Source organism: Lygodium microphyllum, chromosome 18 (assembly GCF_053477565.2).
Source record: "Lygodium microphyllum isolate KBCC chromosome 18, Lygodium_microphyllum_v1.1.10, whole genome shotgun sequence".
Taxonomy (NCBI): domain Eukaryota; kingdom Viridiplantae; phylum Streptophyta; class Polypodiopsida; order Schizaeales; family Lygodiaceae; genus Lygodium; species Lygodium microphyllum.
In genome coordinates, this window is record NC_141152.1 from 51,287,442 (window position 1) to 51,301,353 (window position 13,912).

The 13,912-nt window shown below is 40.0% G+C and overlaps 1 protein-coding gene across 4 annotated transcripts in view; it reads left to right on the top strand.

The window, feature by feature from the left end:
* The first annotated feature begins 7,941 nt into the window (after positions 1-7,941).
* LOC148020879 (syntaxin-22-like) overlaps positions 7,942-13,912 on the top strand; it is a 49,031-nt gene continuing 43,060 nt past the window's right edge. The window contains exons 1-4 of one of the 4 annotated variants that reach the window (XM_087698677.1): positions 7,942-8,186; positions 8,311-8,565; positions 8,687-9,020; positions 9,804-10,010. In XM_087698677.1, the coding sequence (XP_087554803.1) occupies positions 9,826-10,010 (185 nt within the window). In that variant the 5' untranslated portion in view covers positions 7,942-8,186; positions 8,311-8,565; positions 8,687-9,020; positions 9,804-9,825. Of the gene's footprint in view, positions 8,187-8,310; positions 8,566-8,686; positions 9,021-9,542; positions 9,709-9,803; positions 10,011-13,912 lie in introns of all 4 variants that reach the window. The other 3 variants (XM_087698678.1, XM_087698679.1, XM_087698676.1) reach the window with 3 other exon arrangements.

Genomic DNA, 13,912 nt, shown 5'->3' on the forward strand with positions numbered 1-13,912 from the left:
TTCTCTTTTGGGAGTGCTGCAGTCACTTGGAGCAGCAAGAAACAGCCTACAGTTGCCTTGTCGAGCACAGAGGCTAAGTACAGGGGTGCAGCAATGGCTGCATGTGAGGTAGCTTGGTTGCATAAGCTACTTTATGATATGCATCAGTCTACAGATGGGCCAGTTGTCATTTATTGTGACAACATGAGTAGTATACACTTGGCAAATAACCCAGTCTATCATGCTAGAACAAAGCACATTGAGGTGCATTATCACTATGTGCGAGAGAGGGTTTTACTAGGCCTTATTGATCTAGTTTATGTCAGCACAGAGGATCAGGTAGCTGACATATTCACGAAGGCATTGGGCGCAGAGAAGCTGCGCAAGTTCAGAGACCTGCTTGGTGTACAGGAATTGGGATTGAGCTCGAGGGGGAGTGTTGAGATATCGAGCTCCACTCGTGATACGCCAGGGTGACCGTTGTGTATTTATGTCACCGACTTGTCAGTTGTAGACGCGGTTGGTACACCGCCCATGAATAATAGCTACATGATAGCTATCCTTATCTACTCTAGTTCGTGGCTCAGTTAGTATGCCACCTTAGTTAGTTGAGTTTGGTTTGAGACCCATATATAGGGTTCTTCTATTTCTTTGTACTTGAGTTCTTTTGGCTTACACAACTAAGAAGAGGAAAACTGTTTTCAGCCTCCACCTTTGTGTGTATTCCCCCATTGTGCAAGCAAGAAAGCTACAAGTGAGACTCCTTCCTTCTCTCCCACAATCTTGACATGGCTTATGGACAAGATTGTGGTGGATGACTTGTAGGTTGGGTGGACATAGGCCTCGTAGGTGTTCTACTTAAGCCACAAGTATGGCTCAATAGACAATTGTAGTTACATAGGCTTAGGTTGTGGCTTGGCTAAGCTCATAGGTCGAAGCCAATTTGTGTATGGTGGGTGCAATCATGGTTGCACTAGCTATGGAAGGGATGGCATTGCAATCAAAGCCACATGAAAAACCCCGTAGATGGTCAATGGTAGGTGTTCAGTGGTGGTAGTGGTCCTAGCTCTTAGTTTCACTCGATGATTTAAGCCTACATAGGCTACTCAATCAACCTATCCCTACCTAAGTGCTTTTGATTATTTGATGTGAATAGGCAAGAGTACTCAATCATATATGTGCTTGATAGTATCTCTGCTAACCTATTCAATACATGTAGCCTCAACCCAGGTATACAGAGACTCAAGCTTTTTGTTAACCCTCTTCTCAACACACATAGTTGATAGATTTGTGAAGTGCATAAAATATAATGATAGCAAATGAATATTAAAGCACAACCATGCTACAACATATTGATGTGTTAATAAAGGTTTTAAATATTTCTTTTTTCTCTTATTCAATGATTCTTACTCTATCTAATATGATCTATGCATTACTATTCAAACTTTAAACCAACTACATAACCATTTCAATATCCTAATTTAGCATTTCATGTTTTGGAGTGAGCAAGGCATGAAAGTGGAAGATCAGTTCCTCGCTATTCCATCCTAATAAGCACAAAAGTCTCCTATTCTACCACACGGTGGGAACATGAGTGCCTTAGTGAGTTGATTCCATCCCATGTCCCATCGATGAAACCAAAATGTTGGCCTTAATGAGAACTCAACAATGGGACATTGAATGACACTCTTATTCTTCCAAGAGCTCAAATCTATTGTGGCTCAACTACCTCACCTAGTTGGTTCATACTCTATCTCCAAACCAACTGAGCTTCTCCCTCTCAGTTCCATGAAACCAAGAATGCATGTGGGATTCAAGTTATAGTAGACTTACCTACTTACCTTCTCAAGTTGTAGTCCAACAAATGGAAGCTGCGGGTAGTCTCACAATTTAAGTAGCCCACTCCTTAAATTGTTAGTCACCTCCTTCACATCCACCTCAACAAGCTCCACCATAAGAAAGGAACATAGAGAAGAAGAGGAAGAAGAAGAGCTTCTCCTCAATGGGTCTCTCTCTCTTTCACTCACACACACTCTCTCTTTACAATGGACACAATAGTTTAGATAAAAAAGGAAGAGTGGAACTCCAATGTGTGCACATACTATAATGAACACAATATTCACTCCTCACCTTTTATACATTAGGGTTAGGGTTTTCTACTTGAAGTTGGGTTTCTCTTCTTTGTGAGTGTTGATGGGTCCTTCCCTTTTTTATGCATAATTAGACCTAGCCTAATGCAACACTCATAGGTCTTCAAACTATGGCTCCAAAAATGATTACAACTTGCACGAGAGTGAGCCTAGTTCTCATTACATGTGCACTCTATAAATGTAAGGCGTCAAAGTTTCAACATTAAGCTCCTCGAATTCTCATTGTGACAAAAAAAGTTTGGGCTTTGGCACCATCCAATGTTCTTTTGCTTTTGCTCTAGTTTCCCTTCGACAGCCTTTTCACTTTCTCTCATGATGGTTAACAAATCTGAAATGCAAGATTGGTTAAGGACTAGGGCAATGGATTTGTCTTTCTAGGAAATGGGAAGGATGCACTTGGAGTCAAACTAGAGAGCTAGAACACAAGATCTAGATGCCATCTTTGGCATGCTTAGAAGACATACAAACTACTCTCCTATGCCTGAGCCACTTTATAAGTACATTCCTTGCTCGAAAGATGAATAGGATTGGATGCATATGCTTGCTACGAAGTTCAAGAAAGGAGATCATATAATTAAAATGTTCGGTGCAAAGAGACGAAGTGATTCCACTGAACCAATTGAAGGACGTATAAAAGTGAAGGAGGTGAACCTTGTAGGAGAGGGAGAAACACCCAAAGCTGAGTATATATGCAAGGGTCTCACTAAAAAGGACAAGCATAAGCTTACTAGCTTGTTCAAGGAGTTCCAAGATGCTTGGAGTTAAATTGACCTATAGGGAGTTGCACTTGAAGTGTTGACTCATACTATCTTAGCAAACCCCAATGCCAAGCTAGTAAAACAAAGATCGTACTTGATGAATCCAAGATACATGCATTAGGTTAGAGAAGAGTTAAATAAACTCATCAAAGCCACGTTCATCTACAAAATCAAGCATATGAACTAGGTATCACCCATCATGGTGGAACTTGAGAAGAATTGAAAGTTTTCTACAAAAACTCACTTCTTTTGCCTTCACCAAATTTAATTTGTACAACCAATACACCCAAGCTATTTTTGATATCAATGCACTTTTCTCCAACATGGTCTCAATGAACAACATCGCTAAGCCTATGTTGCAATTGAAGCACATTTTTGAGCTAAAAATTAGAACCAATCCACATGCCTTGGATTAGTTTTTGACTTTTACGTGTGTTGTAGAAGATCCAAATTTTCCTAACATTTCTCTTTCTTTTTGAGTGAAAATAAACAAAATATATTTCCTTTACAGTAAAGTGTAAAGAAAAGTAACAATACTAAGATAATGCTACAAAACAACATGTGAATCTATAGAAGCAAGCACCAATCGACACATCTATTGTGTGTAGTAAAGTTGTAGCAACATTAGAAGAGTTGTAGTAGAGTTTCACAAGCAATAGCACAGCATGATTGAACACCATTGTATAGCCATCAGTATGCATGAGTACATCTCTCTCTCTCTCTCTCTCTCTCTCTCTCTCTCTCTCTCTCTCTCTCTCTCTCTCTCTCTCTCTCTCTCTCTCTCTCTCTCTCTCTCTCTCTCTCTCTCTCTCATATGACATTCTGTATTGAAACAATTTTTTTACATGTATCATGGTAGCAATAGTGTTGTATCTGGCTCATGTAATAACATTGTATATGGTTATGTAGTAGTCCACGAAAAGCATGGAAAGAAGCTACAAATCATGCATAAATATATAAGAACTTTCCATGCAAATAAAACCCAATCATACGTCAATACATGCAACAATGATAGCTTGAATTCATGTATCAATATATAATCCCTTTGCATCAAAATAAATCCCAACTCAATGGTAGGCGTGAAAAAAGCTTTCATGGAACTAAAACCTAAGTGCTTATATTTAAAGGCACTCCACATCAAATATACAAGGATAATAATGAGTTGGTTTGATGCCATGTTTACAAGCTTGACTCTATTTAATACTAAAGGACGTTCCCAATCTGTAGAGGTTCAAACTTCACATAGGGTCACTATACCTTTTGAATTCTTTAAAAAAAAAACTATTCCTTAAAATATTAGGTGTACTATAACATGTTAGGCTCCATGAGAGCTCAAAGAAATGGGATGTGGGATGCAGACTCTTATTGTTTCAAGAGCTCGACATGCCCTATGACTCAACTACTTCTCACCTAGAAGATCTGCTAGGCTTGCACCTAGAATATGATCATTTAGAAAATTTAGTTCATCAAATACAATCCATCAACGTGCAATGCATGTTCAACAACTACATGACAAAGCTACAACATGGTGTCCTCACGAGTAAATATGTTATAGCTTAGAAAAAAGTTCAAGACAATAGCTTACATAGTTTTCACAACAATAGATCAACAAAAAATCCTCTACTACCTAATGAATGCAACATTTGGCTTACAACCCTAGTTAGCGCAGAAAGCCACAACTAGACAATGTAGTCTTTCCACCACAATTCATTTCCAGTTCAAATTACCAATTTGTGCACAACAATGTTCGGTATCATTTTACAAAAAAAATGAAACCACTTACAATAAGAAAGGTAGATGAAACATCATCAATGAGATATCTATGATGACACAAATGACATTAGACATAATATTCCATAATAGTGGGTGTTTGCTAGGGATCATTGACCGTCACATTTAAGCACAAGCTTGTAATACTATTTGGTGACCTTGCACAACTTCCACCAATTTGTAGCCATTGAAGCACAATCAATAACATCACATATCATCTACATATTGGGCACATGAACAACGTGACACCTTGCACACATTGATTAGGCATGCACATGACTCACCCTTTCTACAATTTTATAAATAATTAGGCATCAACATCCAAGAAAGCAAGAGATACAATGATGTCTACAAGAATAAAATATCAATGAGAGCAACATCCTACAATATGTAGACCAAAATATATATGGTTAGTATAAACTAAAAAAACTACAATAATATGTACATATAAAGATGACATGTACAACTAGAACAACCAACTTCTCAACAAATATTACACTCAAGAAGAAATCTACTCAATAGGAATTGAAAGTAATGCTAATGAGGAGCCAACCTTACAAAGCTCGCTAAAAGATTAAATTTTCCATGGATAGAGGAGATAGCCATTGGTATAAGAGTGATGATAATAGAAAATAAATAAGTGTTGCAAATGGCACAATGTGCAAAATTGTTAGCATAAAAAAAGAAAGAAAGGATATTTGACTAGAATCCAAGTAACAATTTAGTCCACCAACTAGCAACTGTCTCTACAATGAAGCAAACACATGTGCAAGGTGTTCGATTCCAAATGGTTTTGTAAGTCAACATTATTGTTGACGCGCATAATCAATAATTAGTTATAGATCGCAAGGAGCTATAATTTTCCAAAAAACCCTCATTCGCATGAAAAATGCATTTGCTCCAAGACTTGTGTATGTAATGCTCTCAAGTGTGACCGATACAACAGACCTATGAATAATTGGCATCTTAGATCCATTAGCATGCACTTTGATGCCAAGCATGGGGCCATGATTACAAAGAAAAACACCAAGGTACTTCAAACACATAAATGGCAAGTGCAATGGTGGGAAAAAAATGTGTAATCATGTTTCTTTGTTTTCATACTAACATTTCCTCTTTTGGTATTGTGAGTAGGCCTACCAATGACAAGATGAATGCAAACGAAGTGCATCAAACATATACAGAATGCAATGCCTACACATTCACTTCAACATTAACTAACTTTACTATAATGAACTAATCTAACTATAATGAGTCTTCCATACAACTCTTCTAATTGTTCATTGACAATGATAAGTGCACGCAATTCCAAACCAAGAAAGAGCCATCAAACACAGAGCATTGATTCTATCTAACTGCTCACCAAATGAAGATAGCAAACAATGCTAGCCACCAATGACGTACATGTTGAGGGTTTCAATGATAGGAATGCGCTAGAAATTCATGGACCTATGTGAGGACATGCTCACCAATAACTGTGAAGTAGAACAATATAGACTTGCAAATTCTTCATGACACTATGACACTTTTACTCATGCTATATCATGTTCAAATAACAAAATTGTAACAAAGCTACAATGCATTTGAAAGAAATTATTGAGAAGTCAAAAATTGAGTACTGTGACTAAATAATAAATCCACTTGTTGGACATAAAAATAAAGGGTGTCTATGTATACATGATCAAAATACTTCACTATAGATATAACATGTCCATAATACACTCGCTAGTAGTGAACAAAAGACAAAGGCAATAAGTCATCAAGCAAATTCATGAGAGAAAATAACCACATACACAAACACCATAAACCAATCATAACCATCGAAAAGATCACCTTCCTATTTAATAAACAATTGCACAATAAAGTCCACAAAGAGTAGAACAATTCGCTCAGCACATTCTTGGAGGAAAAAAAGGCGAGTATACATGCACACTTATTCTATAAACAACAATATGATTTTATTTAAAAAAAGGGAAGCGCTCTAATAATAACAATGTTATATGCAAAAGTACATATAGGGGACGTACCAAGATGGATCCCCTTACTTCCTGCTCCTGAATAGGTATCTCAACCAATACAAAGGCATAGCAACAACCTTGAACAAAATTTAGGATCTAAGACCAAAGCAACAACATAAGGACCAAAGGACAAACACTTTGTATACAACATAACATGCAAGAGGAATGGCAAAGCATACACAGGTCACATGACTAACTTCAACACAAAGAAGGCCCAACTGAATGATGAAGAAAGACATTGGAACCTATCTACTATTTGAGGATAACTATGATGTGAAGAGAGAAGCAACAACAAAAAACATATATAAGGCTAGATCAATAGAGTAGATGATAATCCTTAACACAAATGTAGCAACTATAGGATATAAAGACTTGCATGGACATCCAACAAGATGTAAAAAGTACTGCCTTTGGAAGCAAAGAAACTTGATTCATTGGTATTTAAAAAGCTTTATCCTACTCTATGCTACTCTTACTAGACACTTGGTCACCACCACAACGACCTTGCAATTCATGTAACATGTGAACCATTTGTGAATAAGATCATGAAAAGAAACACCCAATCCCTACATTGTTCCACAAGTTGATATGTTGTTCTTCTCCCTTACAAAATGCCATATGTTATGCTTAAGTGTGCGTGTCTTGCTAGTTATGAAAAGAGTGAAAACCGAAAACTAGAAATCCTCTTAAGGGGACAACCACTAGGGCCTAAGGGTTGCTTCAGATGCTCTTCTTCAATCAATAGAGAGATGGACCATTGTTCAAGGGTGGATCACGTGCCAACATCTTCACATGTCTGTCTAGAGTGAATAGTCTTTTCGGATTGATGGAGGGATTGTCCATTTTAGTGGGCCAAAAATTTTGGCCACTGAATTGAGGAGCCACCACTCCTCTCAACATAGATGCACGCCAGAGTTTTATGTTGTAGTTTGCCACCTCATTTCGATCTACAATAAGACGTTTCTCATCCTAACGTATGATAATAGTTTATTTCAATATGTTATTCAAATCACATAGGAAGCAAAGTAAACGGTGGTTCAGACCGAAGAACGAACATCACATGTGTAGGTACCAACTATCAGAATCATGGAAAGACATCGGCATGTGAAACTGCTCTAAGGGTTTTTGTTGGGATTAAGGAGATTAGACACTCGAGACTCTTGTTAATCAATTGTGAGAACGTGGAGGAGGAAGGGAAGCATTAAAGGGATCCTAAAACAAGGGAAGAAGAGGCATGAAGGAGGAGGAGGAAGAGGATTATTTAAAGGAGGGAGAGAGAGAGAGAGAGAGAGAGAGAGAGAGAGAGGAAACTCAAGGCATAGAGAGAGCCGGGGGGTGGGCCACCTTCACGCGCACGCAGGCCAACACATGCGAGAGCTTTGCCCTTTTGGAGCATCTCTCTCTCTCTCACATGATTCCCCTCCTCTCCCCTCGACAGTTGGATCCTCCTCTGGGAGCCCCCCAGTCCCTTGATCGCACATTTAGTCGTCGTCAGCTTCTGTCAATCCAAGGTATGTTCTTTCTTCCCTGCCTCCTCCATTATATAGCTGTGTTTCCTTTCTTCAAAGAGCCTCCATCATCATCGTATAGTCGCACATGAATCCGATGCGTCTCCTGCATCCATTATCGTTGCAGATCAATCCGACGCATCTTCTGCATTCTGAATGCAAGATTCTGGCTCAGTCCGTGAGTTCAAAGATTGAGTTCCCTAAAGATCTAGTTATTGACCCACCCTGTTTCACAACTTGTTGAGTGCTCCGTATTCAAGGCATTGTTCAGCCTAGCAATACCTGCCGAGGTCGGGTGATAATAAAAGAAATGAAAAGAAGAAGAAGAGTGTAGAGATACACGTTCTCTGATACTTGCAAGGTTTTCACAATAGGAGTGCAGGTGAGCTCATCTGAAAAAAAACCAGAAAACCCTATCCTAGATTCTCTAGTTGTTGCCGCGAACGAATGATCACTGATGTGTAAGTCCTCTCCTTCTGATGTCTGGCAATTTGCTGCGTCAGAGCTCCACCACGTGCAAGTACATATGCTTGGAGTAGTGGGGCCGTCAAATTGCAGCGGTGAGGCCACCAGCAAGCAAATCATTGAGAAGACTTGGCTTCATACCGCCCAATGCACTGGAGTACATATACTTGGAGTAGTGGGGCCGTCAAATTGCAGTGGTGAGGAAACCAGCAAGCAAATCATTGAGAAGACTTGGCTTCATATAGCTGCCCAATGCGTCGGAGGAGGAGAGAGAAGATTCATTTGTCGGTAGAGAATGCCTGCGCTGCCAATGGCTGCGGGACACATCATCAGTACTTGTGCTGGTGAATGGAGTACTCACCATTTTTGAAGGTACCTCATTCACCACTGAAGTTCTCTTTTTGCAGGAGATGAGTGAAGTTGAGTCAAGCCATTTGGCCGTGCCAGCTGTTTCATGACTCAGTTGACTCGTGCAGGTCAATTGGCCTATGTGTGTCCTGACTCTTAGACATTCAACAGGTTCATGGGTGCGTAGCTGCCAGTGACCTTGATGTTGAATGAGTGTGACAAGCCAGCTAATGTGTGCATGTGGTATGGTCAAATTCACTGATGTCTAATGGCAAACAGGCAAGTAAGGTGGGAGACCACCACCAGATCAACATGTTAATAGTGATGCTGCTTTATTCATCAGTACTAGCTTCAGCACTAGTCATCTGAGGATGTGTCAGTTCTCAGATCTTATGAAAGAGATAAGCTCTGTTACCCATTTACCTACTGCATTATGGTGAACTGCTGTCTTGTATGTGTCAGTCCAAGCTGTGGGTCAACATTTCTACTTACGGTTGACTCAATGGCTTTTGAATAGCAGCTTACATCCAACTCTTGTTCAATTAGGGCTGTCAAGCTCTCTATAAAGATTCTTGCTCAGATTGTGGTCCACGGCTCAACATTTCTACTTACCATTGGCTCAATGGCTTTTCAGTAGCAGCCCTACTACTACATCCAGCTATGTTTGATTAGGGCTGTCAAGCTACCACTAAAGATTCTCGCTTAAAACATGGTCCTCAGTCAACACCTTCAGTATGATTTTCAGTGCCTTTTTTTGTTAACCCCTTTAGATAGCTCTGATCAATTTCATCCTGTGCGCTGTTCCAGGCGTGACGTTGAAGGTGCTCAAATGAGCTTCCAAGACTTTGAAAATGGGGGGGCTTCTCAAACTGGAGTGGCAAGTGCTTCTAGGCAGGATCCAAGCCAAGCAATTGCCGCTGGCATTTTTCAGATAAACACTTCTGTTTCCACTTTCAAGCGTTTTGTAAATTCTTTGGGGACATCAAAGGATACAGTTGAACTTCGTGAAAAGTTGTAAGTCTTCGAACTGAGCATTATACAATGTTGGGGCTACTTTGACTTTATTTCTTTTTCTTTCTTCCGCTTGTTAGGAAACATAATATCTGGAATGGTCTTTTAATTTTATTTTGAGCTAATACTGTACTTGACATTTTAGACGAGCCAATTGATGTGAGCATCAATGCATCTGCCTAAGCTCTTGAGTCTAGTGCATGTGAGTTTTTTCTTTGAAGAAGATGGGTCCGCTCTATCTCAAGGACAATGATACAAAATTGATATCTCACTTGCTACCTTGAATCTCTTTATGATTTGCTTCCTGTTGTGCATCAGTTCATACTTCTCATGGGTTTCCCACAGATCAAAGTCTCTGTTGCTTCACATGGGTTTCCCATGCATCAGTTCATACTTCTCATGGGTTTCCCATGGATCAAAATCTCTGTTGCTTCATATGGTAAGAGTTGTCAGTGTGGAGATATAGTGGATACGAATCCAAAGTATAGCAAAATGTGTGCCGAGATTTGATGGATTGGGCCAGTCAGAGTGTGTCATACGAAATGCTGAATACTATGTCCTCTTCATTTTTGAGGCTGTTCCATCAATCGTATTCTGTCCATATGACTAGATTGCCATGGAGTCCAGGAAGCTGTACGTGTCCATATGGAGTCCAGAAAGTTCTATGCAGCCCACTCTTCAGAACTGTATATCATTGATTTCAGGAGTTTTTGCATGCAAAGCATGTACATCAGTAGTATGATCTTTAGCCAGCATAGCACACGATCTTAAAGGATCAGCAGGAGCAGAGCAGTGGGTGACACATGGCAGTAGACAGGGAGTAATGTATTGCAGCAGATTAGCAGCAGCAGCAGCAGCAGTTGGCCAGTATGATTTTTAGCCACCATAGCACACAATCTTAAAGGATCAGCTGGAGCAGAGCAGTGGGTGACACATGGCAGCAGGCAGGGAGTAATGTATTGTGGCAGGTTGGCAGCAGCAGCAGCAGTTGGCCAGCATGTCAGAACAACCCATTAATTTTTATGCGAAAAAAGGTGTGGTTACTTATATTTCTCAAAAGAATTTTGGATAACACATGTGCTCAATAGTCTAGCTGGAGCTGTTTGAAATTCAGGAAACAATCTAATATACAAGTCTCATCATGCTCTCATGGATGATCCGGAGCAAACCATCGGTACCGCATGAGATTTTTAGAGCTGAGTTTGCTGCAACCCCCATGCTGATGGAGGCCCTTTTTCAGACTATTGGCTTCATACACAGAGTACGTGACATGCACCCAGATAGGCTACCTAGGAGAGCCTTCGAGACTTCTATGCAGCTAGCTGAGGCCCCTTCATACACCTCTCCCACACAGAGAGGAACTTGGTCATGTGGCAGGACCTTTACTAGTTGTACATACAACATACGTGGATTTCACCCAAGCAGCCCCTTCCCCCAAAAATGTTGTACTACAGAGACCACTTCATGGAGACTACAGTAGATGGCTTCATTGAGAGACATGGATACCTAGATGAACCCCAATCCCGCTTCAACTTGGCTAATCTAAACCAAGGTCTCCCCAACAGCATATTATATGAATCCCCTAAACCTTCCATGCGGAGAACAACAAAACTGACCTTGAACTTCAGCCCGCCGGCTACCCAAAAAATCCGATTTTGTAATATTCCCAACGGCTGAAGTCTTCTTTGATCTGCCATTTTAACTTGAAACAGTGGTGCCACAAGTCCTTGCAATTTATGTGCCAAATACATTTCTTCAGGCAAAATGTTAACTCAATAAAACGGTACTTCCTAACACTAAATGCCGCAATCTTTCTGTTGCTCTATCAGGAGGAGTTGAAAAATAATCCAATTTAGGTATTCCATTTTCCTCTTCAATGGGACTTGGAGGAGATTCATTAGATGTGGAAGGAGAATGAAACGTTGTAATGGTACCAACAGAGATACCAATATCTTGGACCTCGTCTCCAAAAGCTGGAAACTCCTCCTCATCCAGGGTGTCAATTCCTCCTGCTTCCCCACCGTCATTCCACAATAATCCGTGTTGTTGTCTTGCCAATAACTTCCTTAATTCTCTGGCCTGTACATTTCCACACAATACACATTTGCCAAGGGCCGTCCTTTTTCTGAACTAGCAACATAGGTGAACAAAATGGAGAACTACTGGGCTGAATTAATCCCTTCTCTAAAAGCTCATTAACTTGTGTCAATCTCGTTCTGCTGTGCTGCACTGACCGTATATGGTGGCCTATTGGGTGACCTAGTCCCTGGAATAAGATCTATGGTATGATCTTCAGGCCTCTCAGAGAGTAACTCTCCTGGTAACGAATTTGAGAAACAATCGCTGAATTTATCCAAGAAAGCCCTTCTACTTTCATCTAGTACAGACACATTATTGTCAGCTTCATTAACTTGCTTTGCAAAAACTAAGTACACAGAAATCTGATTTTTCATTAGAGAAGTAATTGCAGAAGTAGAAACAACTGGGATAGACTCTCCTTTAAGCTTCACATCTAACACATGAGTCTTGCTCCTTTGTACAAGAGTAATCATTTTGTTGTAAGTATCCAAGATATCATGCTTCCTGTGGCACCATGAAATACCCAACAGAACATCACAACCCTCTAAAGGCATAATATGGAACTCATCTGTGTCCACATAGCTCTGAATGTACATACGGAGTTTGCCAAGAATGGGGGTGACAAGTTTAGTATGTCTTGGGCATGCCAAATCAGCCTGTCCAACTGGTCCCATTTTCTCGGGACGTATATCCAGTTTAGCTGCCAATGTCTGTGAGATAAAGTTTGCACGAGCTCCAGGATCAAAGAAAATAAGCACTGTGGAATCTCTAATCTTTCTCCAAGCTTTGCACAATTTTGTAGCATCATCAGCTGATTGATCTCCCACCATATCAGGCACTAAGCCAACGCTAGGCTTCTTTTTACTTGGCGCATCTTTATCCTCTGCATCTTTAGAAGATTGTTGTGGGCACTTAGAAGCAATATGGCCTTTCTGTTCACATATAAAGCATTTCCCAACCATCATTAAAGCCTTTTTTTCTTCAAATGATTTGCCAAAAAGTGGTATCTTCTGTCCTTTGCCCTGTTTAAAAGAAGTTTGAGGCTGCTGCTGAAAACTTTTCTTCCAAAAAGACTTCTCTATAAAGCTGGTCTTTTCTGGAAGCTAGTCTTTTCTGGAAGTTGCTTCTTCTTCTTGCCAGGATCCTGCTTAAACTGAGAATCCTTCTTTTTAGTGCCTTTAAAGCTGTTAACTTTTCCTTTCAACAATGCATTTGCCACACCAGCATTTTCAATTAACTGTACCATATTTGTAACTGTGGTCTTGGTACAATAATCCCTAATGGCTTCGGGCAAACCACAACAATACTTTTCAATTTGTTCTGATAGGGGCACTGTCCTGTAAGAACTCACGGACAAAAGTGCTTCCCAAAATTTCTTATTGTACTCTTCTAAATCCGCACATGCCATGCAATCATGATATCTACTTTAAACGTGTTAGTTAACCATGAAGCTGCAAACAACTGTTTAAAATGGACCCAAGTGGTAGCTGCATATCCTTGCATCAACAATACGTTCCACCACTGCAAAGCATTACCTTTCAAAAAAGTTGCAGCCTTCTGCACCTTAGAAGTCTTAGTAAAATTCCCTCCAATGTAAGCTGTATCAAACTGGTGTATGAATGTTAAAGCTTTCAACTTATCTTCCATACCACTGAAGGTTTCAAACTTTAATGCCTGACCACCCTCTTTATAGTCTTTAGGCTTTGCACTTTTTGGTGTTAGGTTGTCATAGAAAGGTGGCTGTAAAAAAGGGAGTCCCTTAGGCGCATTATCAGCATTAATTTCACCAGTCTTAGCTGCTATATGCCCAATAGGCTGAGAAAAAC